The sequence below is a fragment of the Ochotona princeps genome, chromosome 21 (genome assembly GCF_030435755.1).
Source record: "Ochotona princeps isolate mOchPri1 chromosome 21, mOchPri1.hap1, whole genome shotgun sequence".
In the NCBI taxonomy this organism is placed as follows: domain Eukaryota; kingdom Metazoa; phylum Chordata; class Mammalia; order Lagomorpha; family Ochotonidae; genus Ochotona; species Ochotona princeps.
Window position 1 is genome coordinate 9,910,710 of NC_080852.1, and position 27,717 is coordinate 9,938,426.

Below are 27,717 nucleotides of genomic sequence, written 5' to 3' on the forward strand. Positions count from 1 at the left end.
TTTTATTAGCGTTAGCAAATAAAGGAATTTTAGTACTTTCCTTTATGACCACTGGCATCGGTGGTTACAATTTGAAATAACTACGGTATCTTAGCAACTCTAATCTTCACAAAACAAATATGGCAAGGAGAAAACAGGCTTCATGCCACACTAATGTCTTATCAACATCCAAAAAAGTGAAAAGGGAGAAGTGAATGGAAGAGGACTCTCACAGAGCTGGCACTGTGGAGCTGGCAACCCTCCCATGGCCAAACATCACATTTGTTTCCATTTTCACAGCAGGGGCACCTGCAATGATAAATTTTAAGGAAACAAAAAATTTTTACTTAGGCCTGAAAAAGCAAGCAGGAGTGAGGAAGGGAAAAGGATGATTGATTCTTTGAAAGGAAGATACAAGAGGAACCATTAAAATTATATTATTTTCTGTTCCTTCTTATTCTGTGGTTTGGAGGTCATGGAAATGGCAGCATTTGAAAACTGTCTCCTAAATTACAGTCAAACCAATACTAAGACTTGCATGGTATTATACATTCTAGCCCTTGGAAACTAACATCTAAGTAGCTGTAAACAGTGACATAGCAGTTAAGTTGCTGCTAGGTTAGGTTATCTACATCTTTTATCAGTGTTCCTGGGTTCAAATCCTGTCTTTGCTCTCCATTCCAGCTTCCTATTAGTGAACACTCTGGGAGGCAGCAGACTGTTTTTGCCGTCCACATGACAGGAGACCCAATGAATTCCAGGTTCCTGGATTTTCCTGAATCAAATTTAGTTTTTTTTTTTTTATTAAAGATTTATTATTATTGGAAAGCCGGATATACAGAGAGGAGGACAGACAGAGAGGAAGATCTTCCGTCCAATGTTTCACTCCCCAAGTGAGCCGCAATGGCCAGTGCGCGCCGATCCGAAGCCAGGAGCCAGGAACCTCTTCTGGGTCTCCCACGCGGGTGCAGAGTCCCAAAGCCTTGGGCCGTCCTCGACTGCCTTCCCAGGCTACCAGCAGGGAGCTGGATGGGAAGTGGAGCTGCCAGGACTAGAACAGGCGCCCATATGGGATCCCGGGGCTTTCAAGGCGAGGACTTTAGCCGCTAGGCCACGCCGCCGGGCCCCAAATTTAGTTTTTACAAGTTTCAGGGGAGTGGATGGAAGGTCTATTGTCTGTCTTCCTGTGTGTTTCTATCTCCTTCTCTCTCCTCTCTCTCTCTCTCTTTCTCTCAAATAAATGAATATTAAAAAGAAAATACTAAATAAATCTTGAATGAATGAAGATTAGGCTGCTTGCTGTTAACTTGATTTAGCCCTAAATCAAGATTTTGTGTTCATTGGTTCATTAGCTCTCGAATCTGATACATCTGTTCATTTACAATCATAAAATGTTATCTGTTTAAAGTCCTCATTACCTCTTACCTCAACTATTTGAACGTAGGAGTCTAAAGACTGCTCTTATAAGATGATCTCTTCCGAGATCAGAGGAGATCAGGCACATTTAGGGTGGTCGTACATGAGATTGTCTCTTCCAATCTGCTGCCAACTCTTTTCTAAAACTGAATATACATTTTTCTTTGTAAAATTCCCTTTGTGGGCGGTGCAATGGCTCAATTGGCTAATCCTACCTCTTCAAACACCAGGATTCCATTTGGGTACCAGTTCATGTCATGGCTGCCCCACTTCTCATCTGCTCCCAGCTTATGACCTGGGAAAGCAGTAGAGGATAGTCTAAAGCCTTGGGACCCGCACATGGCAGATCTGAAAGAAGCTCCTGGCTTTGAATCAGCTCAGCTGTCTCTCCTGTGTATAAATCTGCCTTCCCAATAAAATAAAATAGATCTTTAAAGAAATTTCTCCTCAGTATATTATTAGGCCTCTAAGTTTCTAGCTATCTATCTCTACTTCTCAAATTCCATTCACTGTAATTCTCTTCTGAACTCCAAACTCCAGTCAATCCAGTTAGCTTCCAATGTTGCTTCATGATTTATCTTGGAAACTGTTGTAGAATACTTTTAAACTTTTTGTCCAGTTAATAAACACAAAAGATGGATTGAATAGCTTGAACTTTCATTCTGATCATTGTAACTGCAAGTTACACTAGGTTTGTTGATGTAAAATAATAAGTCTCTATGTGCCACAAAAGCCAGATTCATATTTAGAAGAAAAAAAACACATATTATTATTTTTATGTCTGGTTAATGTTTTTAGTTTTTACGTTTTCCTGGTGACTGTAATCTTATTTTGCGTGCTTATAACTTAATTCTTCTCGTAGGATATGTCTCACTTTTCTGCTTGCCTCATTTAGGTTACCTCTCTCTTGCTATTTATTTGTCCTTAAGAAGAATACACTAGAAAAAAAAAAAGAATAAGTGATGGTGATGGAGATAAGAGAGTTACTTTTGATAATAGAATATTACATATCTGAATTTTATTCATATAATTGATAGTATATAGTACATCATAAAGAATACATTTTAAGCTCTCAGAAATAGTTAAATTTCTATAATGCAACTGTCCTAAAGGGTTTAATCAAATACTTCAGACATTCTTCCCATCACCACAATATTTGAAAAGAAGAGAAATAATGAAATACTTGAAGTAAGGAGAGAAAATCAGTTCTTTCAAGCAATATGGATGGCTCTTATGTACTTGGTACCATGTGTGACACTCAGAGAAATAAACTAAACCAAAATAAACAACAACAAAAAACAACTGAACCTTTGATACAGACCACCAAAGACCTGAGCTTTGTGCTATGCAAGAATATTCTATCAAGCACCTGTAATCACAAATTATTTTTTAAAAAGTCATATCTAAGTATTGTGACTTGTTATTCTGTGTGGAGGAAATCCAATTTACATATTTTTAAGAGTTAGCTTGTTTTAAGACATACAATAAAGTTCTATTGTTTTGTTTTCCACTTTCTTACTCCAATTGTGACTTCTAAAGAGTACAGAAACATTGCTTTTATAATTAGAACTGTTAGAGTAAATTCAAAATGATCAGTTAAATTTAAATTTCAGGTCAAATTACACATAATTTTTAAGGATTACATATGTTTCACATACTGACACACAAATGAAGGTCAATGTCTATTTCAATATTAACTATGCCCCATGAGTACCAATTTAGACAGCATTCGGGACATAGTCATTCACGCTGGTTTTGCCTTCTGGTTCTACCTCTGAGTCGAACTTCCTGCTGATGTACCCTCTGGGAGGCTACAGTTATTAGCTCAAACACTTGATTCTCCCTTGCCCACATGGGAGATCTTGATTGAGTTCCTGGTTTCTGACCTCTGCTGAAACCTGGCTGTTGCGGGCATTAGAGGAGTGAAAAAGCAGGTGGGCAATTCCTGTCTCATTCTATCTTTTAAATGAAAAGAAAAAAAAATGTAAATATGCCTTCTATATTGCATAGAGCAACCTATGCATATTTTAACTGACATTCAAATGTAACAATGTGTTCTACAGTTTTATTTGTTAAGTCTGATACTACTATTTACAGGGGGCCAATCTAATCGCCAGAATTTCTTCTTTGAGCTCACTATTCATTGTTTTAATGAACGCAGAGGATTGAACAACGTCTGCTCAACCTTGTGCTTTACAGCCACAGTGTTTTCCAAGCATGCAGACTTAGACTCTTCTTACTTTACCTTTTAAACTGTTTCTAGGGCAATGTACATACAAGTAACAAAGTTTGGTTTCTTAAGGGGTAGAAAATAAAGCAAAAATTAAAAATGATGACGAACTCTTCCAGAATCTGGAGGCTGTCAATGTGTTATGCTTTAAAGCAGCTGCTATGGTTCACTCTAGATGCATCCATATATATACTCATTTTTTTAAAAAAGTTTTTGTTTGTTTGTTTTTTGCTTTTTTTCCCCCATGGTATGCAGCATACTTCTAGATCTTTGGGAATAAAAGAACTGTCTACCTGCACATACATATTTAACAATGCAAGTTATTGTTACATAAATGTAGGCTGTTGTCAATTTCAGTTCCTTACCATATCAAAAGAACAAAGCAGGCAGGATGATCTAATATGCCTACGCTAATAACAAAGCCAGTGTCCTAAATTGGCAATGGCAGCCCTCTTCTGCAAAGATTGTTTTTAGCACCATCAGTAGACATTCAAAACACTGGATACTGACAGGAAGAGTACATTTTAAATTGTCAACCTTCATGATGTCCTTTTGAAGAACAGCAATTACATAACACAGGGAGCTTTATTTTGCATTTGAAAAAAATATATATATACATATGTATAAAGCAGTTTTCAAAATGTTATGCAAGACGCCATATTCTGAACTCTGCAGAAATTAAAGTTCTCATTTTTTTTTTTACTGTAATCTTTCCCCTTTTGTTACCAGGTTACTAGATAAAGTTGACATCAATGTTAAGTACTGCAGAGTTTGAAACTGTTTTCTATTTAAATTAGTAACAAATTCATTTAAAGAGGTCATTAACTACATGCTATTTCTTAATCATATTCCAAGCCAGTTTGTAATTTTCAAAGGATCATACACTTTTCTCCCAAATACCAGCATTAATACACCACAAGAATTTGTTCATATTCTAATATTTTGTTAAAGTTTTAGACAGCCTTAGGTGATGAAAGAGGATAATATTATTCAAAACTAATTTTATCTCACCAAAATTTCATTTGGTCTTTTTTCTTTTTTCTAATTCTCATCTTCTTATGAAATAATTTTAGAAAAACTCTTTTTTAAAATGCAGACTTAATGCCAATAAAAACGCATTGCAAGTACCCCTAAATAGTTAATGTATTTTCTAAATGAATGATTTAAAATAGCTATTAAAGGAGAGGAAATGAGCTTAGGTTTCTAGTAATGACTTCTCCTCTTCAAAATGAAATCTGTAAATCCCTGATTGCAATTCCAAATCCCCAAAGGACCAGCAGTTCTGGGACCAGAGCTCACTGGCTTTATGTCTAATAGCACCAGATAAGTAGTCTGATTTTTATATATGTAATTTGGGAGACTATTCAAAATTTATAGTTCTGGAGACAATTTATGAATGAATTTCCTTTTTAAAACATATTTCTTGAAAAATCAACTTTTCCACCCAAATTGTAGGCAGAGTACATAGGAATGTGAGAGGCACTGATATACACATACAGAGACATATGCACATGTATTGATACATGCATGCACACACATGCACAAAACATAAGTACCATTTTATTCTTAAGAGCATAATGATTCAATCTTGTGATTGGTAATAAAAATGCATTTCTAACCATCAAATTTGAGTCTATTATTCTAAGTTAATTGCATTTGCCCTAAAGAGACTTACAGCTGGCTGTCAGCCTGTTTGTGTCAGTTTCATTTTATTCATCAGTCAGTCTTGTCTCCTTTTCTTTTAGCATCCCACATATTGATCAAATAGATTTGTTAGTCTACCTCCACAGCTTTCACAGCATTAAAAAATAATAATCTTGATACTACCATCAGATGCATTTGATTACTTCATTCATTTGCATGTTATTTTAATTGATATTTCAATAGCAGATAGAATGCTCTTTTGACAGTCCCACGAGACTGCCGTTAAATATAACAGATGTTATTTACTCAAAGAGTCATCGAGAAAAGTTAAAAGTCCATCCCTGCAATGGTCGGCAGCATCTCTGGTATTCAGTTAAAACAGTGAATACTCATCACGGTAAACATTAGTTCTTTACTGGATGCATTACAAAGTAAGAAGGCATCTTGTTAAAATTGTCTTCAGAGAACATACTATTAGATGGTGAGGTGGATAAAAGAAATTAATGGGCATCTTGTTCCCATTTGAACCAAAGAAAACCAGTGGGAGAAGCAGAAGAACAGGAAGGTGAGAGTAGGAAAGTCGTTAAGGTGCATAGTCCAAGAAAAATTAGAATCTTCCTGTGTGAGTCAAGTTGTGCAGAGGGTAGATAAAAAGCATCACAGGGTGAGGAGATAATTAGCAGATCAGAGGCAAAGCAGTTAAAAGGTGACCCTTACCTTCTCTGTTACTCAGTCTTAGAAACTATAGACAATTATTACAGTTATTTTCTCCAGGGATGTTTGATACAGCTTTACCCGTATCCTCCCGGACACAGAGCTCTTTCAGCATTGTCATTGCATTGCTTGATATCAGTGCTTTTTACAGAAATCCCTTCTCCTCGTAACAGACTTGTCTATTAACCTTGCTTGAGATCAGGTGATTCCCAGGGGACACTCACACGATCTGGACATGCTGGAGAAATTATTGCTGCTTTCTGCTGAGTAGAGGCCACGGCCACTGCTACTCAACCTGCAAGGCACAGCGCAGGCCCCAACCACAAAGAGCTTTCTAGACTGAAACATCAACAGTGCCCGAGTTAAGAAACCCCGTTTTAGATGCCTGAAACACAACAGGACTTCAACAAGTACATGGACAAATGGAATTAAAAGTCTGAGTTTAGTTCAAAAATTTGTAAAAATCCATGCATTTTTTGTAATATACATTTTCCACATTCTATGAAAAAAAGTACAATGAAATAAACTCCTAATTCCATTTTTTTATTAACATTTTTAAGGACTCTCACATGTGTGGCTGAAAAAACAAACAAAAACAAAAACAAGAACCACGAACTGCATCATTTCCAGTGCCAGTGCAGTTAGTCGGTAGTCTTTAAGCAACTCTGAGAGGCAGAGAGCAGCATAGCTACTGAACATAGAATCAGACACTCACCCATTCAATAACACAATTCATTACCTAGACCCCAGGAATAGCTGAGCAAAATGCAACCCCAATTTTGAGAAGAACAAAGAAAAACGAAAGTCATTGCTTGTTAAGAGACATTTCAAAGACCTCTGAGGAAAAAAGAAAAAAAAAAGTTGGAAAAAAATCCCTTACAAAAAGACTCAACAAGAAAATTCTGTCACAGCTCCTAATCTCCAACAGACTTTAAAAGATGTTCATAAGCCAAAGACTCTTGAATGCAGAAGACAAAAGACACAGGAAACAATCTCATCTAGAGAAGAGCTATGTGTATGAGGCAGGACGAAGATAAAACAGATTCTTCAACCTTATAATTAGAACCCCTAAACAGAGTAACTGTAAGTGTGCTAATCCATGTCACAATAGCTGCTAAATTTTTTGCTCTTGAGAAACTGACATTCAGGTTAGACTTCGGGCAATATTTCTAAAATCTTGATGGAAGCTTTTTACCCACCTGATCAGATACCCCTGCCACCGAATCACTCCCTGGCACAGATGGCCAGGACATTTGCTTTTTCAAATATTCCATATTTCCCCAGCCACCCACCAGACAAAAATTAGATTACCAATGCTTGTGTAAACTTTCCAAGCTCTGACACAATAAGATTCCAGGAAATGTACATGCACAGCTAAAAGCAGCATTATACATAATGCACTGTAATTCCAACAGACAAGTTGCTATCTTCGATAGATATACACATTTTCCATGCCAAACACATGAACGTCAATACATTTTTCTCAAGTTAAAATGGAAACCATTTAACAGATATCATGGGCACAATGAATTTCATTTTGCATTACTAATGCAGCAGAGAAGGAGGGAAGTTTTGGCAAGGATTACAACGAGGCCAAGACAAACAGGAAACAATTCAGCAGCTAGCGTGTGTCCCAAGCCATTGCCCCAAAGTATAGTCATGGGTCCCAAGGGCCTCTGAGACTTTCCTTCCCAAATATATAATTCTATAAAAGCAGATTTTCTGTAAGTGGAGGTTATAAAATAAACAAAATCAATGTAGAATTTTTGCAAAATGATTAAGGAATGTCACTTTATATTTTTCCCACTGCTCTTAAAGGGGTGTTATCATGGCTAACCTGATTTTTAGAGGAGATTAATTGGAGGGAAACAAATTAAGTGACATGTCACGTAAAAGATGTTAAGAAGATACTCCAGAAGCCCAACCACGAGCCTCTGCTTTACCACTGGAAATTCATATCCTCCAAGACTCCTTGTCATCATTCATACAAATACATCAAGGACAGCAGTGAATGCCATTGGTCCTAACCTTTACCAGCAAATTCTCTCAATTCTTGATAGCATATTCAGTCAGTTCACACTGAAAATTTTTATATGTGCCACCTGCTAGATTAAGAAAATAAACTCTAGAACTCTAAACAAGTATTTTTTTTTTCACAATTTAGACTGGAAACTTTATGCACAGCGTTACTGGGATCAGGCAGACAATTTTAAGCCCATCTCTGCTATTTACAAACTGGATAAACTTGAACAAATTGTTTCACTGGTGTTTTAGTTTCTCCATCTGTGAAAGGGGTATAGTATTGGTAGCACTGTTTTCAGGAAGGATTAAATGGGTCATATGCATAAGGCATTAGATGTACTGATATGCACAATGCCTAGCAGCAGAGACATGAAGGAACAGTGGTACTTCCTGGTTTGGGTTCCTGCTTAACTCTGAGAACTAGGGAAGATACCTAACATCACTACGTTTCAATGTCATCGCAAGTAAAATGGACACACTGTTAACAGATATACCTTTAGGTTTGTTGCAATAATTCAAGTGAGATAACAAAAATAAAGGGCATTACAATTCCTACCATATAACACATTATATTTTAGTTTTAATTCTTCCCATCACATATACAACTGGGGCATGCTATCTCTCTTATTAGGCACAAAAACTATTGGTGAAAACACCTCAAAACATAAATGGAAAATTGGAAAATCTGACAGTTTTCATTATGCTTATTACGATTCCTAGTAGCACTTTGCTTTTCTTTGATTTTATTTTGGCCTTGCACTACATGCACGCCTGTACATAGTCAGATTCTAACAGTAGAAATATGACAATATTTATGAGACCTAAGCAATTCTCTCTCAATATCCCCACTTTCCAGGACATAATGCTTCTTTCTTCTTTTTTACTAATATGTCATTTATGAAAACTTACCCAAATATAGAAGCCATTATCACTGTAGCTATATTACAGACTAAAAATGCTGTGACAGCAAATTTGATAAGACGTATAAAAATGGTGGGCACAAACAAATGAAGAAAGTCCTCGACTACAAAAGGTCAAGATGACGTAGTATGCTATTAACTTGACTCATTTATCAACTGATATATCAACTTTTACGTGGAATAGTCAGTATTTTCAAACATCTTACCTAGAATCCTAATTCTGTCATCCTACAGGTTGTATTATAGAATTTTCAGAGTAGTACTAGGTATTTGAATAGTAAAATGAGAGTGATACGTCCTGGAATATGAAAATAACTAAAACAAATAGCTTGTCTCTGGCTTTTTTTTTTTTTTTTGGTACAGCAAAAATATTCCCCAAATGAGGGGTTTTTAAAGTGCACCATGTTTAGCCAGATGAAAAATAAACCAGATTGGTTCCAGAGTCAGCAATAGAAAGAGAAACAAATTAAGTACTTATAATTGAAGTTTGAGGAATGAAAGAATTCACACTTTCTTAGAGCTATTATTTCAGACAGTCTGGTGTCAGAATTAAAAGCCAACCAGTGCATCTGTTTATATTGCCAAGAATTTTCACAGTAGGAAGGGCTAGGAAACACATATTTTTTAATGAGGGTCCAAATTCCAAAGAATATCAAAAAAATATAGTATGTCAAAAATATATGTTCTTGTGATTTTTATTGTCCAATGTCTAACCAAAGGAAAAAAAAAACACAATGTTGTTTACTTCTTCACAAACAGAAGTGAAAGGATTAAAAAGAATTCTGTTGCTTTGGCCACCGACTCCCTTTTTTGTTATCCTACTTGCTTCTGGCTTAGCTACTGCTTTTCTTTCCCAGGATGGAGCAATAAAGGAAAATCAATTAAGGAAGACTTCATTCACACACAAGGTTCACTAGACTTGCTCAGTGAAAATTGAATCATAGTGGCCAAAACGGCCACTTGATATGCCCAACTAAAAAGAATAATTTTTAAAACATGAGTTGTGTTCTTGAAAAACTATTTTCAAATCTGTGCAGTTTTTTCACATCATGCATTTTCTATGTATTATGGAAAAAACATGCCTCAAAAATTTTTCTTGCACAAAATAAACGCTATGCATCCATTAAAAAAGAGAAAAATGACCAATTTCCACTGTAAAACATACCTCCTGTTTTAAAAATTCATACTGGGGACATACTGCAACACTGTGAGTTAAACTGTCATATAGGATGACAAGATTCCTTAAGAACACCAGTTTAAGCCCTCTGTGCTCCATTGCTGATTCCGAACTGTGCTTGTGTACCAGGAAAACCAGAGGAAGGTGTGGGCTGGTGGTGTGGCACAGCAGCAGGCTAAGCCTCTCTCTCTCTAGCACCAGCATACCAAATGGTGCTGATTTATGTCCTGGCTGCTCTTCTTTCTATCAGCTCCTTGCTTACGGCCTGGAAAAGCAATGGGAGATAGCTCAAGTCCTTGGTTCTCTGTACCTACATGGGAGACCTGAAGGAAGCTCCTGGCTCCTGGCTTCACACCAGCTCAGCCCCAGTCTTTCTGGTCATTTTGGGGAAATGAACCAACAGATGGAGGAGGTCTTTTTCTTTCTCTGCCGGTCTCTTCTTCTCTCTATAACCTATTTTTCAATTATAAATAAATTAATCTTAAAAAAAAAAAAAAGCATGGAACCTGGCCCGGGCTTTGGCCTGGCCTACCCTGAGCTGACATGGTCATTTGGGGAGTAAACCAATGGACAGACGATTTCTCTATCTCTCTTTGTAAAACCTTTTCAAAATAAATGAATCCATTTTGGAATAAGTAAATCCTTTCCTTAAAAACACTGTCTTAACTCTTCACTTACCTTGAGTTTCTAATTAGAGGAAAGTCCTCTTTCAATTCACACTAATTAGGTTTATTTACCATTTGGCTAGAGATTAAGAGACTCATCTAAGAGCATGAGTTTGATACCTGGCTCCACTCCAGCTCAGGACGCTGGATTTCTGTTAATGCAGACCTGGAAGACAGTGGTAATGGTGCAAGTGCTTCTGTTCCCATCACTCGCGTGGGAGACCAGGACTGAATTCCTGAGGCATGGCTCCAGCCCCAGCCGCCGGCTGCTGTAGATACTTTGAAAATGAGTCAGTGGAGGGGAATCAATCTCTCTCCCTCTTTCTCAAATAAAAACACAATTAAGTTTTAAAAAAATTCACGTTGAGATATAAGACATTATAGTATTCACATATTTCAGTCACTTTTTTCCTTCTCCATCAGCAAAATTAGAGGTATTTTCTGCAATATCAGAGAGCGCTCCTCAGCCAGTGAAAGAAAAAAAAAAGCACACAAAATAAAAAGTGATATTCTGCATATGAGAGTAGAGTACATTGCCTTCTTTATTTACTCAACCAATATTTATTGATGATCCATTTGCCAGACACTGGGTTCACTGGTGCAATGAGTTAAACAAAGCAGCATATGTATATAGCATATAACTATAGCATAGGGCAGTAGGGTCTCTAATAGGGAAAATACAGAATGCTGGGGGAAAAAAAACCTTCTACAAGAGAGCTAGACATGATTTGAGAGATGATCAACTCTCTTGCCCTTTATTAGACCAACGAGGAAACTGAGGTTTAGAAAAGTTGAGCTGTCTATCCACAGAGCTCATCAGTGCAAAGCAATAGGACCAGAATTCACATTTACAAATTACAATTAGAAACCCTGTATCATATATAAAATTCTGTGGGTTTCTTTCCTTCACAGGTCACAAAAACACAGCCAGTTTAGATAAAAATGGGAGTCGGTAGAATTATACATGTAGAACACCCAGGAGCAAGTAAATCCAGGCATCCAAATGATAAATTTACTTTCCTGTCTTCACCTTAATTTGTTATCTGCTTGTCCCCTGTAATTTGACTTTTTCTCAGACTTCTAGAATTCGCAATAAAGATATGGCTTCTGTCTCTACCCTGGGCCCACATGACCTTTACACTTCATATCTAGGAGAGGAGAACTCTCAGTCCCACTGTACATCTTGATTGATACTGTGTAGTGTCGCAACCCTCCCAGAGCAAGCTGCTGAGTCCAGGAGATACTCTAGCCATATGTGTGTGAATACAGAACAGCAGGGGCAAGTCATTTCCACTCAAGCTACATGGAATAGGATCTACACTGGGAAGCAAATTTCTCTTTCCTGAACACATGCTAGACAGGAATTCTGGACAAGTGGGAAAAAAAAAAATACAACAACAAACCCAAAACATGAATAAACACTCAATTCTTTTTCTTTCTTCTAATCATCCAACTCCATTCTAAATCCTCTTGCAGATCCTAGTAAGTTTATACCCTTTTCTTCATGGTAGCTTCCTATATTGACTAATAGATATTCATGGAACAGTATTGTAAGGTAAAAACTCTACTCTTGTCTGTTCCCAACAGCATGGCTACAACATATACAGTCAGCATAGAAATCACTACACTTGCATATTATTTAAAGAATGCTGAAATACGTTTTTACCTTGCAGATGCTTCTAATAACTTAGGTGTACATTTTTAGAAGACAGAAAGTGGACAAGAGTAGTCAGCCCCTACTTGACCTACTTGTCTTCTGCTTCTTTGTAACGTATTTAATAAATCTATCTGCACTCTCAAAAAAGAGCAAAGGTTTTAAAAATTATTTATAGTTTCTTTAATAAATGGATACAGAGTTTATCACCTGCAGGGCACTAGTTTAGTTCTGGGGGAATACAAAAATTTCCATTTCTGCCCTGAAAGGTCTGGGGTGAGGGGAAGGTGGTTTAAGAGCTCACTTATAGCACAGGACAAAAGACTCCATGTATAAATTCACATGTGAGTTGGGCTTTGGAGGACAATCAGAAATTTCACTGTAAGGCACAAGAAAAAAAGCTGAAATGTGCTTTTCTATTCACTTAAAAGACTACACATGTGAATGTGATTATATATATATAAATAATATATAATATAATATAAATATAAAAATAGCAAGGTAGCTCATAAACATTCATCAGTAAAGGTATGGCTGAATATATTATGGTGCATATGCACCACAGAATACCGAGTAATAGTTCTATAGGATTAGGCAGAGCTAAGTGTGCATACTGTTGAGTTATATTAATAAGGAGGAAAAATCCCGTTTCCCATTAATAAATACAGAATAGCCCCATTTACATGAAGTAAAAATCAAATATGCATATGTTCATGAATGTATGTAAAAAATCTGGAAAAGCTTTATCTTGAACCGATAATCAGAAACAACTAAATTTGAAAGAATAGTAGAAATAGGGCACAATGCAGTAGTGGGAGATTTTGCCTTTTACTTTGTCTTCTACATTATTCAAGTTAATATTTAATGTAAAAATTATTTTATTTTTAAAAAATATTTACTTATTTTTATGGGAAAGTCAGATTTACAGAGAGAAGGAGAGACAGAGACAAAGATCTTCCATTTTCTGGTTCACTCCCAAAGTGACTGCAATGGCCGGGGCTGAGCTGATCCCAAGCCAAATGCTTCCTCTCAGTCTTCCATATGGGTGCAGAGTACCAAGGCTTTGGGCCATCCTCGACTGCTTTCCCAAGCCACAAGCAGGGAACTGTAAGGGAAGTGGAGCACCAGGGACACGAATTGGCACCCATATGGGATTCTGGTGCACATAAGGTGAGGACGTTAGCCACTAGGTTACTAAACAGGGCCCCAAAATAAAAATTTATCCAGAACACGGAATGTCTGGCCTAGGGGCCTTATCCCTTAGTTTGCTCCTGCAAAGGCAACCACACGTGGGACTCAAAATCAATAAATCTGTAGCAGGCTAATTTTCAAGTTGATCATTTTGAATGGCCCATGAATGATGTTACAAATACACAAATTAACCTTGGCAGAAAAACAGTTACCTACCCTGACACATTTTCCTTGCTTAGTAACAGAAAACACTATTAACATAAATAAAAGGAAGCGTTCTAGTAAAAAAAAAAAAGGTCAAATTACTGGCATGATAGGGAGGATAGGGAGTAGGGATTTGGAAAAGCTAATATTATTGTTTTTGTTTATCAATGCGACAAGTAGCTAATACATCAAATTATAGATTGGGAAAAACAACATTTTGCATATGGGCTTATGCTGGAACCATAAACAAATAGGCACATAGAACCGTTTGGAGGCTATTTTACATATTTATATGTATTAGAAAATATATGTGTGTATATTCAAATACATATACATATAGATGTATACACATATATTTGTTCTGCATGTACATATATATGTATTTAACAGATACATAGAAAGTAGGTATGTACATAATAATAAATCCTAAGACTTATGGAGTAAGTATAGGGAATGTAAGGTGTCAAAGTGATGTCTTTGAGTATCTCCATTGGAGAAGCGTCTACAAGACACCAATCTAGATCTGGAAATCTCAAGGGGCTAAGCCTGACTTCATGGAGGGTTTAACACTCACCCATGTGAAGGAGCTAGTTGAAGGGTGAATGAGGTCAACAGGACATTGAGGAACCACTAGAAAAGAAAAGTAATGCATTTGTTGGCTCATGGAAGCTAGCAGAAGGATGACCAGGCTTTTGTACATGTAAGCATACAACCAGAGGGAGATCAGCAGAGCAAGGTGAAAATAATAAAGAAAAGAGGATGATGGCGGATGAAGTACATTTTGTTTATTGTCACCTCTACTTATAAAAAAATTATTTATTTATCTGACAGGGCAAAGGACAAGTAGGAGTAAGGGTGTAAAAGTGATTGTTGCTGATGACATGTTGAAGCTTCTAATTGATCGAGGTGACGCTCTGCTGGCTCTGCCTTCAAACCTGAGAGGGCCTCCCTAAGAGGCCATTGAACTTGACTGGACAAGTGGGATGCTGGACTCTGTATGGTGTGAGCTTTTAATTAGGGAATCTCAACGGAACTTGAGCTGTGGTTATGCATCAAGGTGAAGGAATTCACCATGGGGGAGGGGTTTAGGGTGAAGGGGGGAGAATCCCAGTACCTATGAAATTGTGTCATGTACTACAACGTAATTAATGAATAAATGAATAGAAAAAAAAGTGCTCTCCCATCCTGCTGACTCACTAACCAAGTATGCATAATAATCAGGGTGTGGCTAGGACTGAAACCAAGAGCTAAGAATTCAATCCACATGTTTGGTGTGAGTGGCAGGAACCCAGTGACTTGAGCCACCACTGCTGCTCCAGCTCTACATCAGCAGGATGCTGGAGTCAGGAGCCAGCGCCAACTTGGAAACCCAGGTCCCCTGATGGGAGACAGACATTTCCACTAGCATCTTAACCTGTGGGGAAAACACACTCATTGAAGTCTCACCTTTAAAAGAAGGACTCCTTTTGCTCGATTGGGTGTGAATGAAAATGTAAAGGAATAAGAAAAGATTTGCACTGAATTGCAAGCATAGGTAATTATATCAATAAAGATCACTTCGGGAAAATGGTTTTCAACCCTGGCTACACAATAGAATACCCTTCAGAGTTGTTGCAAATTGCAATACCCAGGTTACACTTCAGATCAGGTAAGTCAGAAAACCTGAGGTTGTCCCAGGTGAGCTTTGAAAGGAGCTAGGAATGGAGAAGAGACACATATACAATACAACAATTTGAACACAATCTGAAAAACCAAGAGCCGACAAAGAAAGTGACTTGCGTAAAATAAGGAAGCAAGAAAAAAGTTGAATGGAAAAAAAAAAACAGAACAGCCGAATTTTGATTAGATTACAAAGGATCCTTGTAGCTTTTCGAAGACCACAAAGTATCCTATTACTTATGACAGGCAGATGTTCAATTAACATTAATCTAATAAGTAGCTTAATAAATAAGCATGCAGTTTATGTGCCAACCCAATTCTTTAAGCACACAGAATACTTGAGAAGACTGGAATCATCTCTCATTCAATCCTGAGTTATTCACTGCAAACACCTTTTCACATCCCACTTAGATATTCATGGGCCCTCACCTGGCTTTCTTTGAACTGATTCCAATCTCTTTATACTTAATGCCATTAACAGTAGGTTGTATGTGCGTCAAATTTTTACTCAAGTGTCTCAAAAATGAGAAGGCAGTGGGGGTGGAACACACCTGTCATTTGACTTAACTTCGCATTCCTAATGCAAAGTTTTGTCAAAGAGAATTTTCATGGTAGCTTATTTATAAAACAAAACAACTAGGAATACTGCAGATAATTTTAAAGAGGTGAATAAATAAACTAAATTGTAGTATATTGAACAACTTAACATTACTTAGCAAATTTTTTTTGCTGCAACGTGAGTATATCTCACAATAATTATCCCATGTGAAAACTTAACCAAAAGAAGCACAGTATGATTCTGTTTATATGAATTTCAAGAAGAAACATAGAATTTTTAAGGCCACAAGCTTTTACAGTCATTTACACTTTGAAATGGTATTTTTCCTTTTATTCTCTAAACCAAAGAATGAATGACCATGGGAGACAAGTGGAAACTCTCTAATCTAATAATAGCAAGTGAATTCCTGTGAAGAAACAAACATTTGTCACTGGTAGTGCGTAAAACCACATGCACTTGCGCTGTTGCTGTAAATCACCCACGTTTTCCTTATTGGAGAGTCGCAGAATCAATGCCTTTGACCTAGAACCTCGGCACCATATCCAGTCACATGAATATCATACAAATGCAGGCTTACTCAGCACATGTGCACTCCTCATGAGGGTAAAGGGTAACAACGAGACACTCTCTCAGATTTTATACCTTATAATAACAGTCATAATAATAGCTACTTCATATGTCCAAAGCTGCTTGAAACCATTAACATTTCACAGGGTACACATCTCCCAGAGCAGAACAATATTTATTCTTCCAAGTGTGTTGAGTTTAGAGATGGGGCACGCTGAGGTGAAACCATCATGCTGTCAGTGTCACAGTGCCAGCCTCACAACTTGAAAATCGCATCTCCCAGTTCACTGGGTCAGAATAATAAAGTGATCCTCGCCAGTCTTGGACATATTCATTAACAGTTATGGAGAGAGGGCATAAGGGGCAGACAGTAGTAACGCATTGGGGGGCCAACAGCGCTAAAGAGTCATCCGGAAAACAAGACTGTTATTTGATGGAGCATCAGTCCTGGAGGGGAAAAACACTCAGTCACACATCACAGTAGACCTGCTCAGTTCTCCTGGATGAAAAATGATCTTCATGAGTACTGGTTCAAGAAATGTCACTGCCTCTAATTGGTAGGAGGCAGGGAGAGTGGTGGTGCCTCTTTTCTCCTCCTTGTGTTTTCTCTTTCTCTGACACCTTCTATCTTGGTCTCCGACTCAGTCTCTCTCTCTCCGACTCTATTAATAACTAGCCAGGCAAAGTTCAGCAGCATCAGACCCATACTAGCTTGTTCTCCAAGCCCATTAAGAGATAATCACACAGAGCAAACTACCAAGTCACTCAGACCAGACTTGGAGAATTTGGCTCTTTTGTTCTGTCAGTTTTGAAGAGTTAGGGCGCACATGTGATGCAATTTAGCAGGGAGTTGTTTCAGAGCTTTCACTCAGGCAGGCATCGGGAGCTCTGGGGGTAGAGCTTAGCTCAGTGAAAGAAAGAATGTGAGCCTGCATTGACAGCTGGATCCCAGAGAGAGATGGCTGGCTGCTTGTCTGCTGGTCCTTGGGGTGTGGGGATGTGGCAGGGGCAGGAGCCGCCCAAGTAAAAAGAACAATTACTTTCCTTGTGTGCTGCTTGCTGTTTGTGACTGCTGTTTCCTTCAGTAAAACCTCTTTTCACTTGCCAATTGGAGCCTGTCAGGCAATAATATTGTTCATGCATGATACACATCCTCAAATGCCCTTGTGTGTTTTAAATACATTTACAATTGGTAACAATCGGGCTGATTTGATGGGAAAGTAGCAGAATGGCGGTTACAAGGGCAGAGCAGAGGCAGCCTGTGATGCTACAGGATGCTGCTTCCTGACTGCCAGACCCTGGCTCAGGTCTGTGCCTGGAAGGGTCAGTGTAGCCCACAGAGGGAGGGGATGTGCCCAGCTGAGTTCAGTTTGTGCTCTTTTTATTCAAACTGAAGTTCACTTTTTAAAAATAAAGAGCTGTAATGCCAGCTGAGAGTACAGTCAGCATGTAGCATTCTTATCTGTGAATAGCTTCAGAGGTACCTCAAAAGTTCATGAAAAAATGGAATTAAAATGTAAGGTTTTTTCTTTTCCTTTTTTTGTAATACACATTTTTCATTAATTTCTAGAAGAATCTTTGTGTTTGGTCCTTGTTCTTAGCATAAAGTACTACCTTCAAAGCTCAAAAAGGGTGAAAGGATCAGATAAACTGTTCCACCGACAAATGATCATTTAGAAGAGTTCTCTACTGAAAATCTAGAATCTTTGACTGTTAAATCACAGCTTGCTATTATCACATCTCAAAAATTTTGCTGTTAAATGAAATCCATATGTTATAAATAATAAATAGACAACCTCTGACAGTGAATTTCAAGAGAAAATTGTTATTCAAATGTCCATTGACCTAGGCTTTCAAGTAACATATCTGTGTGATTCAGCTGTCGATAGACTGCTACTAACAGTGAGTTGTTGGGCCTGGTGCGATAACGTAGTGGTTAAAGTCCTCGCCTTGAACATGCCAGGATCCCGTATAGGTGCCGCTTCTATTCCTGGTGGCCCCACTTCCCATCCAGCTCCCTGCTTATAGCCTGGGAAAGCAGTTGAGGACGGCCCAAGGCCTTGGGACCCTGCACCGGCATAGGAGACCCACAAGAACTCCTGGTTCCTGGCTTCGCATTGGCTCAGCTCCAGCCGTTGCGGTCTCTTGGGGAGTGAACCATTGGACGGAAGATCATCCTCTACATCTCTCCTCCTCTCTGTATGTCCGCTTTTCCAATAAAAATAAATAAATCTTTAAAAAATTGATTTATGAAACAGTGAATTGTTGGCAGTTTTATAAACCAACTAACAGTTCTAGTGACCAAAAATAAGAATTTATACCAAATCTCTCTCTCTCACACACACACGTACATTTCTATAAAAGGACATACTAGTGGGGAAATAGGGGTTGGCACTGAGGCACAAGCAGGCTAAGCCACTACTAAGATGTAGGCATTCCATCAGTGCCAGTTTGACTCTTGGCTGCTCTACTTCCAATCCAGCTATCTGCTAATACACCCAAGAAAGAAACAGAAGATAACCCAGGTTCTTGTGCCCCTGTACCCACATAGGAGACCCAGAGTTGAAGGTTCCTGGCTTCTACTTGGCCCAAGCCCAGCTATTTGGAAGAGTGCCTCTCCCTCTCTCTAACTCTGCCAATCAATCAGTCCATCTTTTGTGTCAGGGACCCAATTACTTGAACCATCATCACTACCACCTATGGTTTGTGCTAGTAGGAACCTGGAATGAGGAGTCCCAGGCAGATACTGAACTATGGCTTGCCACTGTGGAACTCAGGTGTCTTATTCCATGTCTTCTTTGCTAGAGCAAATGCCTGGCTTCTTGATTGACAATTTACTAAGCTTTTTGTTGGTCATCAAAAGCTCACCACAGACACATGTCTGTGGGATATGTACCATGTAGTGACTTATTTTCCAGGTTTTTTTTCCATTTCATAGTCCCCATACTCCGCCTCAGTATTTTTTATCATGTTCCCTGCTTGCTTCTATCCACTAAGTAGAAAACAAGAAGTATAGAACCATGTGGCATACCTAGTAGCTAAACCTGAAACTGAGGCATATCATTTCTGTACCTACACCTTTGGCTAAAACTATTGCTACATCCCCATGCCAAGATGACAGACAAGGCAATCAACTGTGTACCCCGAAAGAAGAAACAGATTTGTCCAAATATGCACTAATCTATCACTGATACAATTCTTTAAGTATGAATTATAAGTTCAAGTAATTAAGTAGTAATTTAAAGTCTCTTCTTTGTGCTATCTTTATGGAACAACAGGTTAAACTAACACCTATAATTCTGGCACTCCTTATGAACACAGGTTCAAGTCCCAACTGCTCCACTTCTGATCTAGCTTCCTGGTGTGCCTGGGTAAGCAGAGGAAGATAGATTTAATACTTGGGCAACTGTCATTCATGTGTGAGATTCATGGAACTCCAGGCTGCTGACTTTGCCTTGACCTAGAGCTGGCTATTCTGGCCATTTAGACAGTAGCCCAGAAGGTACAAGATCTTGGTCTCTTCCTCTCTTTATAAAAATTTTTCAAGTAAATAAACATTTTTTAAAAAGTCTCTTCTTTAGGGCCCGGTGGTGTGGCCTAGCGGCTAAAGTCCTTGCCTTGAACATGCCAGGATCCCATATGGGTGCCGGTTCTAGTCCTGGCAGCTCCACTTCCCATCCAGCTCCCTGCTTGTGGCCTGGGAAAGCAGTTGAGGACAGCCCAAAGCCTTAGGACCCTGCACCCGTGTGGGAGACCTGGAAGAAGTTTCTGGATCCTGGCTTCGGATTGGCTCAGCTCTGGCCATTGCGACTGCTTAGGGAGTGAATCATCGGACGGAAGATCTTTCTCTCTCTCTCCCCTCCTCTCAGCATATCTGACTTTCCAATAAAAATAAAAATAAATCTTAAAAAAAAGTCTCTTCTTAAGTCATATGTGAGGCACTGGATATTCTAATACAAATAGGTGTCTTTTTGCATGGATAATATTATTACCTGACTGACACTGTTGACCACTAAATTGTTTTTACACTCACATTACTTGGCCTTCTCTGTTTTTTTAAATTTAATTGTTACCCTTCCTCTGAAGATTAATTTCCTCTTATTTATACCTATAGTAGGAAGTTAATAGTTGTTTCTTTAAATCAACAAATGTTTTGTGCTTTCTACAAAACAGAAGGCATATCCTTTTTATTTTTCTTCAAGTTAGAGCCCTTGATTCATATTCCATGGGAAGATCTCTTTGATTGTAGAGGATAAGCTGGATACCCGCATGGGTCTCTCCTTAAACTTAATTAGCGTTTGCTCCATGGTATTCTCAGTGACTCTTCCTGCACTGTGCTAATAAGCTAGAATTTATTTGAAAGGTGACTTTGGTCTGTTCTCTGATCTTTTTTTTCCCTCACATAACACATAATCTGCCAATAGTAGACAGTCAATGCTAGTTAGTGAAAGAACTAAGGAACTACTAAGACCTCGTTATATATTTTCAAAGGTAAACCAAACCAAAATACAAATGAAGTTTGACTGTTATCCATCAAGAAGAAAATGATTCATGAAAAAAAATGGGAATATTCCTTTTTCCTTACTTAAGTAGAAACCGTACGAGCTATTTTAATTTTCAACATTTACCATTACATTTTTAAAAGAAAGTTTGTAATTTCAAGTGTTCTACCAAATTCCTTTCATTTAGTTAATCTAGAAAGAAACAAGGGAGAACTTCAAACTAGCATACCAGCAATGCTTCCTCTGCGACTTTCAGGGTCTAGTCAAAGACCCTATCTTTGAATTCCTAACAGTGGCTCATCAAATTTTTAACAGTGAAACATTACTTACAATACAAACAATTTTCTTTTGAGAATTGGGAAAGAGCAGCCACACTGTCAATGGATTGTTTTTTAATTTAAACTTTTATTAAAGCCTCCTTTTTTAAGGAGTATTATTAAGATTTTGTATGCAAAGGGAAACAAACAATGCAATGCTATATATTTTTTGGTAATTTGGAATGATTGTAACATTTAAATCCTCCTTACAAATATCCACAGCTAAAATGTTTTTCTTCCTTTCAAAACTTCTAAAGCCTAGCAGTAATCAAGACTGCCGTTAAACCTTTCTGAGATACTGAAATATTTAGCATATGATACTCAGTAGTGGTGAATTATTCAATCCGATTAATAAAATTTATTCTTTGAATATTTTTGTTGTTTATATTATTACTATAATAGTATAGTAGTATCAACATTGATAATTAGATTATATCTATAATGATGTTGCTATTTGCTGGTTCAATTTATTATATATGGGACAAGGCACCACACTGGTTTAAAGCTCACGCTCTGCTCTGGAACCAGACTCGTTGGCATCAAATTCTACGTCTGCCTCCTGTCATCTCAATTGTAATTTACAATTTATTTTTGCTTTCTGCGTCTCAGCATCACAATTTAGAAAATGTGGGTGATAACAGTGCTTAGCCATCAAATTTTTTAGGACTATTTTATATCCTCAAAGCCATATAACATTCACTGGTTTTTCAAAAACCCCTGGAAAATATTTAGGTATTATTTATTACCCATTAAAAGAAATTTCAACTTTCTTATTTCTGTTTTTCCTCCATTCAGCCATCTCCATTTGTCTTATAACCTTGCCCTTCTATTGGAATTATTCTAGCAAAAGTCACCAGTGGCCACCACATTGTAAAGTCTGGTATTTGCTTTTCATCCCAAGGTATTTCTTCCTTCTTTTTTTTTTTTCAGTGTTAGATATTTCTCATCACACCTCCTTTCTTGAAATGTTCTAACCACTTGAGTAAAGTGAAGCATATAAAATAAACAAAAAGTAGAAAAGCTAGTGTTACAGTAGCTCAGGCAAAAAATAGTATAAAAAAAGGCTGTAATTGGCTTACAAGTTAATTGGGAGAACAGTCAAATGAGCATGTCTAGAATTCAGTCTACTTCCTGTCTATTTTATCCTTTATAATGAAATTTCTAAGATATGAGGGAGAGGACCCATATAATACCTTGAAATTCATCCTCTTTCAATCATGAGCTCCTGTTTGAAGGCCCCTCTGTTTTCTACAGGCTCAAGTTTGCAGGTTTTGGTAACGACAAAATCCTCTCTCCTCTCCTCCTACCAAGCATTGCTATGTACTGTTTTATCATACTCTTCATATTTCACAAGCTTTTCTTCTGCCAAGAATATTCCCTGGAAACTGACTTCCTCTCTTCTTCTCTCCTCTCTTCACTTTTCTTTTTCAATTTGAGAGGCCATAGAACATCCTCTAGCTGGAGGTTAAAGCAGGAGCCTGAAATTCATTCCAGGTCTCCTATGTGGGTGGCAAGAACCTAATCACTCCTAATCACTCAATGGTACATCCCAGGATCTGCATTACAAGGATGCTAGAGTTGAGGATCAGTCACAGATATGAAGCCCAGGTACTCTAGACAAAATGCAGGTGTCTTAACCAGCATTTTAACTACTGGGACAAATGCTTGCTCCTGAACCAATTTTTAGACTCAGTGAATATTTCATCTACTTCAAGACCCTATTCTGCAAACAGAATTGGAAACCCTGGGGCTTTCCATGCAAAGCTGTTAACACACTTCTGTTACGCAGCTTGTCCTATGCTATTGAACTTGTCTGAACACCTGTCACCCTGCAGAAGTTTAAGTGCTGAAGGAAGAGGCCAGGTCTTACTCATTTTGTATATTATCAGCAGCTGGCATGTTATCTGGTGATTTATTAACAGTCCACAAATGTTAACTGAATGAGAATGATCTCTGTCTTACTTCGGATTCATCTTTTCGGTGGGGTATTTCATGGCATTACTGGGCCATGTGATCAAATATTGCCTTTTTCTTTAAATGAGTGTTGATTAATTTATCCTATCCAGATCTTCAATGAAGAGAAGAAAAATAAGAAAATGTGCTTTACTCCTTCTATACTTTTTTCAGTCACATAAGCATCATATCAAAAGACACATGGTAGAGAAACTGAATTAAGGTTTGATGACACCATTTTTAAGTCCTGTGATGTCAGAATTCTTTCCACTAGCATTTTTCTAAATGGAGGGCATTGTAAAGATATTTCAAAATAGCATCACCATGTATTTTAAATCAAAGAAAAAACAGTTTTAAGATAGATGTAGGTCTGAAATGCTTTTGCTGACTAAAATGTATTTCCACTCGAAAAATGTGTTTTGTTTTTTTGTGAGTTCAAGGAACACTGTACCTCTTGTGGTGTAGTTATTTTTTGTGAATGCGTTGAGAGAACTTGGGATTAAGCATGCTTCTGGCATCTTCACTTTTACAAAGAAAAGGATTTTGAAGCAGAGAGAACATAAACAGTATATACTGACTCTTGACACATTATTGCTTTCTTACACTATAATAATAAAAATTTGCAAATGAACAAAAGAGTGGGAGGTAGATATCTGATTTACAATGTTTTTGAGATAAAGAACAGTATAAAAAAGATCAGTGTGAATAATAAAGCATTGTTAACTGAGTCATGACATTTCTATTCTAGAGACGCCTTGAACGGCAGAACTCTGAAAATGAGCACCTTGTGCCACGTTCAAAGCAGGAGGAAGACATGTAATTATAATTCTTACACTGAAGAGAATTCTAGAACCTCCAGGGAGAAGTTTATTGAAAAACATATTGACATATCAGTATTATAAATTACTTATTAAACCAAAAAAATCTTTTGTGGGCTAGCTCATCATGTCACAAAAGGTATTTCATGAAAAGACACACTTTCTTTGAAAATTCTTAACTTGAGAAATATTTAGCATTTACTTCTTATGTAACTTTTCCAACACCCAAGGTATCTTACAGAAATATATTTTCCAAATAATTTGAACCCCCATTGTCTTGAGCAAACGTAGCAACACTGTCATGTCACCTATTGAAAATCCTCCTGAAACATTGAATTTAGTAGAAGCTAATGAATCTGTTTTCCCACCCCCTGCAAAAGTAAAAGAAGATATAATATTATGTTTTCATTTACTACACATTTTCAGCCATCTCCTTTCTTGGGTGGATAAAGGAGGAAAAAAGTACAAAAATTACGGTGATGCTATCAACTTCAGTGTTTTGATAGAGAAGTGAATTGGCCATGCCATTATGCAGAGTGGATGTCTAAAGAATTTTCTTTTAAAAAGGGACAAATTTTCTCTTCATGTTAATCTAACTCAGAGAGTAGATACCCCGATATTGAAGGAAGCTCCTTCACTGACCCCATTCCTGACTCCAATACTCGAGAAGGCAAAGAGGCAGTGTAAAGTCACACTCTTAGTGAGCTCTGGGGAGATTATGGTGTTGTGCTAAATAAATATACGCTCCACAGAGTGCTTTCTGATCTTCAGAGAACACACTCATTGCGTGCTTCCAAAAACAGGGCTGTGTTTTAATACACAAAATGTGCCACCTTTATGGAACATCTGGAGTCCATCGAAAAAGACTCCCAGAAAAGATGGAAGAACATAATGAAGCATATCAAGCCAATCCAGGAATGCTGAAATACCAGGTACAGCAAGCAATCATCTTTAAAAATGTAGTGGGATTATTTGTATTCTACAATAATAGGCCAGAAATAGCAAGGAAGAATGCAAATGTTTACTCCATGTAGAGACCTTAGGTGGGATATTCAACTAGCCTATTTATAAACTTAGAGGAAAATATACTTATGCTCTGTACTGAAGTTTGCTAATTCACTTTAATCCATATTAAATGAATGCCCCTCTACTTATTAGTGATAAAGATACACTCAGAAATAAGAATTTTAAAAACTATCTTGGTGTTTTCTTCTGTACCTTCTGCAATAAAAAAGAGAGACTAAGATACATGAAGAAAAGTAAAAAAACACACACACTATAGTTATTATGCCTAGGCATGTTTCTAATGCAGATATCATATCAGGTTATACTCAGAAAAGAAAGTAACCAAATGAGAAAGAGGACTAGGGAGGGAGGATACAAAATCAAGATTGAGAAAATAATGTCAAAGAGACAAATAAAAGAGAAACAAAGATTAGGCCTGAAAGAGTGATTAGAAATTCACCTTCAAGAAAAATAAAAGAACATCCTTCCCCAAATTAGAACACCCAAATAGCCTGACATTTATATGCTTGTAAATTAAATCAATTGCATAAAACATTGAATTGATCTGGTCCTGTTCTGGGATGGTCTTTACATTGTTTAGCATGTGGGGAAAAGATATTTCTTAGACTGAAGTTTTGGAGATAAACCCGGGACCCAATCCTAGGGAACAACATGTAAGACTCATCATGACAGCCTGAAGCATAACAATTTGTCAATAGGTTTTTCATTTTCTAAGAGGAGAGAAGTTCCATAGTTCTGATCTGATACACTTTACCAGTTTGCTTGAAATCTAGGAAAGCAACATTCATTTAGAAAGAAGAAGATGGGAGTATTTCTGATTCTAACCTCAACATCTTCTCAAACAGATGTGTGGCCCAAAAGAGTGGATATGAGTGTTTATGACAGTGTTCTGCCCTCATCTCAGTTGGTTGTAAGGAATTTATGTAAAAAAAGAATTTTGGAAGTAGAGAACATATAATTTTAAAGAGTCTTCATCTACATTTGCCAAGAACAACCCAAATTGTACCCACTCTTGTAATTGTCCCAGGCTTTTATTGTTCCTTATCTTAATTTTACGACATAAACCAGACACATTACTGTAAGTATTCTCTAGAGCACTGGAAGGTGGACATGTGGAACATCAAAGCATGAAGAAAAACTACAAGAACTATAAAGACTGGATATAGTCATAGCTAACAAATATTGATGCTTATTTACTAAATAGGATGGGGCAAAGAACGCTCACTCACATGATACCTGGAATTTTAGCCAGGCTCAACAGTACTGCCTTTTCTGGGACAATATGATGGAGATTCTTAACAGGGATCAAGAGATTAATCTACTCAAATGCTAGGACGAGGACAACATAATAATGTCTGTAAATGTGGAAGACAGCCTTAGCATATAACTTGGCAAAATCATGCATATCAGAATCACAAGGAGTGACTCGGTCAGAATAGGATCATATGAGAGATCTACCTTTTTGTCCCTGCATTTGAGTTATGGACTCACTGGAGAATCATGGCCAATCGTTAGTCATTAAGTAGAATTTTACTAGCTCACTAAACAGGATTCAGGATGGCACAAAAAGATTATCTGTAGACATTGCATCTGTGACTTGGCTGCCTCCATTAATAAACAACAAAAGCTTCCAATAACACACTCATGACTCATTCATCTTTGTATCTCCTGCATATATCACAGTGTCTAAATTCAAAGTCTGAGTCAGAGTTTTGTTTAGGAAACCAACAGTTAATAAGGCACTTCCTCCTCTCCCCCTAGGATGTATTTTCATCTTTAGAAAAAATAGAACTTATATGAACTTGTTCACTGGGTTACTGGGAAGATTAAAATGAGAATCCACTGAAAACACTTAGCCAAGTTCTCATAGTGTGAGGCCAATCTTTTTTGTTATTATAGCAGTCATTAATGAGTGAATGAAGGGACGAATGGGTGTGTGAGAGGTGACACCGACATTTGCAGTTTATTCCACGTCTAACATTCTTTTAACTCCATTCATCTTCCAAGCAACTTCATATCTGAAAATTTTCTACATGAAAATATTTCACCAGTGCTGGCTACAGTTGCTCCTGTTTTGAACGCAATATAATATAGGAGAAAAGTGTGTAGGACTAAAATCCTGGAAACCAGAATTGAAAACATTCTATTATTTGCCACTTAGTAACCTGATAGATGTCTACTTTGATTCAAACTTTATGCCAAGCATCAGAATACCTAGGCTTAGCTCCCTTCCCTCATGGTGGGAAAGACACACTTATTACTGAATGGCATGGAAACATATAAGGGAAATGAGCTTTTTTTTTTTTTTTTACTTTTTTTTTTTTTTCAATCAGCAAAATTTTATTTTTTTATTTTTTTATTTTTTATTTTTTTATTTTATTTTTTTTTAATTATTTATTGTTTAACTTCAGTAATTACATTGTATTATGTGACACAATTACATAGATACTTGGGTTCTCCCCACCCCTCCCCAAACCCTCCCACCATGGTGGATTCCTCC

At 37.4% G+C, this 27,717-nt stretch overlaps 1 protein-coding gene and 1 long non-coding RNA gene across 6 annotated transcripts in view; one reads left to right on the top strand and one right to left on the bottom strand.

Annotated features, from left to right (window-relative positions):
* The window catches only part of LOC131482891 (uncharacterized), a 402,306-nt gene that overhangs the window by 172,132 nt on the left and 202,457 nt on the right, over positions 1-27,717 (bottom strand). For 2 of the 4 annotated variants that reach the window (XR_009247384.1, XR_009247383.1), the window contains exon 3: positions 14,391-14,446. The exons of the other annotated variants lie outside the window; for them this stretch is intronic. This is a non-coding gene — a long non-coding RNA (uncharacterized LOC131482891). The remainder of the gene's footprint in view (positions 1-14,390; positions 14,447-27,717) is intronic. 4 annotated transcript variants of the gene reach the window in all.
* The window catches only part of MDFIC2 (MyoD family inhibitor domain containing 2), a 101,203-nt gene that overhangs the window by 48,828 nt on the left and 24,658 nt on the right, over positions 1-27,717 (top strand). The window contains exon 2 of one of the 2 annotated variants that reach the window (XM_036497545.2): positions 12,214-12,249. The exons of the other annotated variant lie outside the window; for it this stretch is intronic. Coding sequence (XP_036353438.1) covers positions 12,214-12,249 — 36 coding nt within the window. The remainder of the gene's footprint in view (positions 1-12,213; positions 12,250-27,717) is intronic. 2 annotated transcript variants of the gene reach the window in all.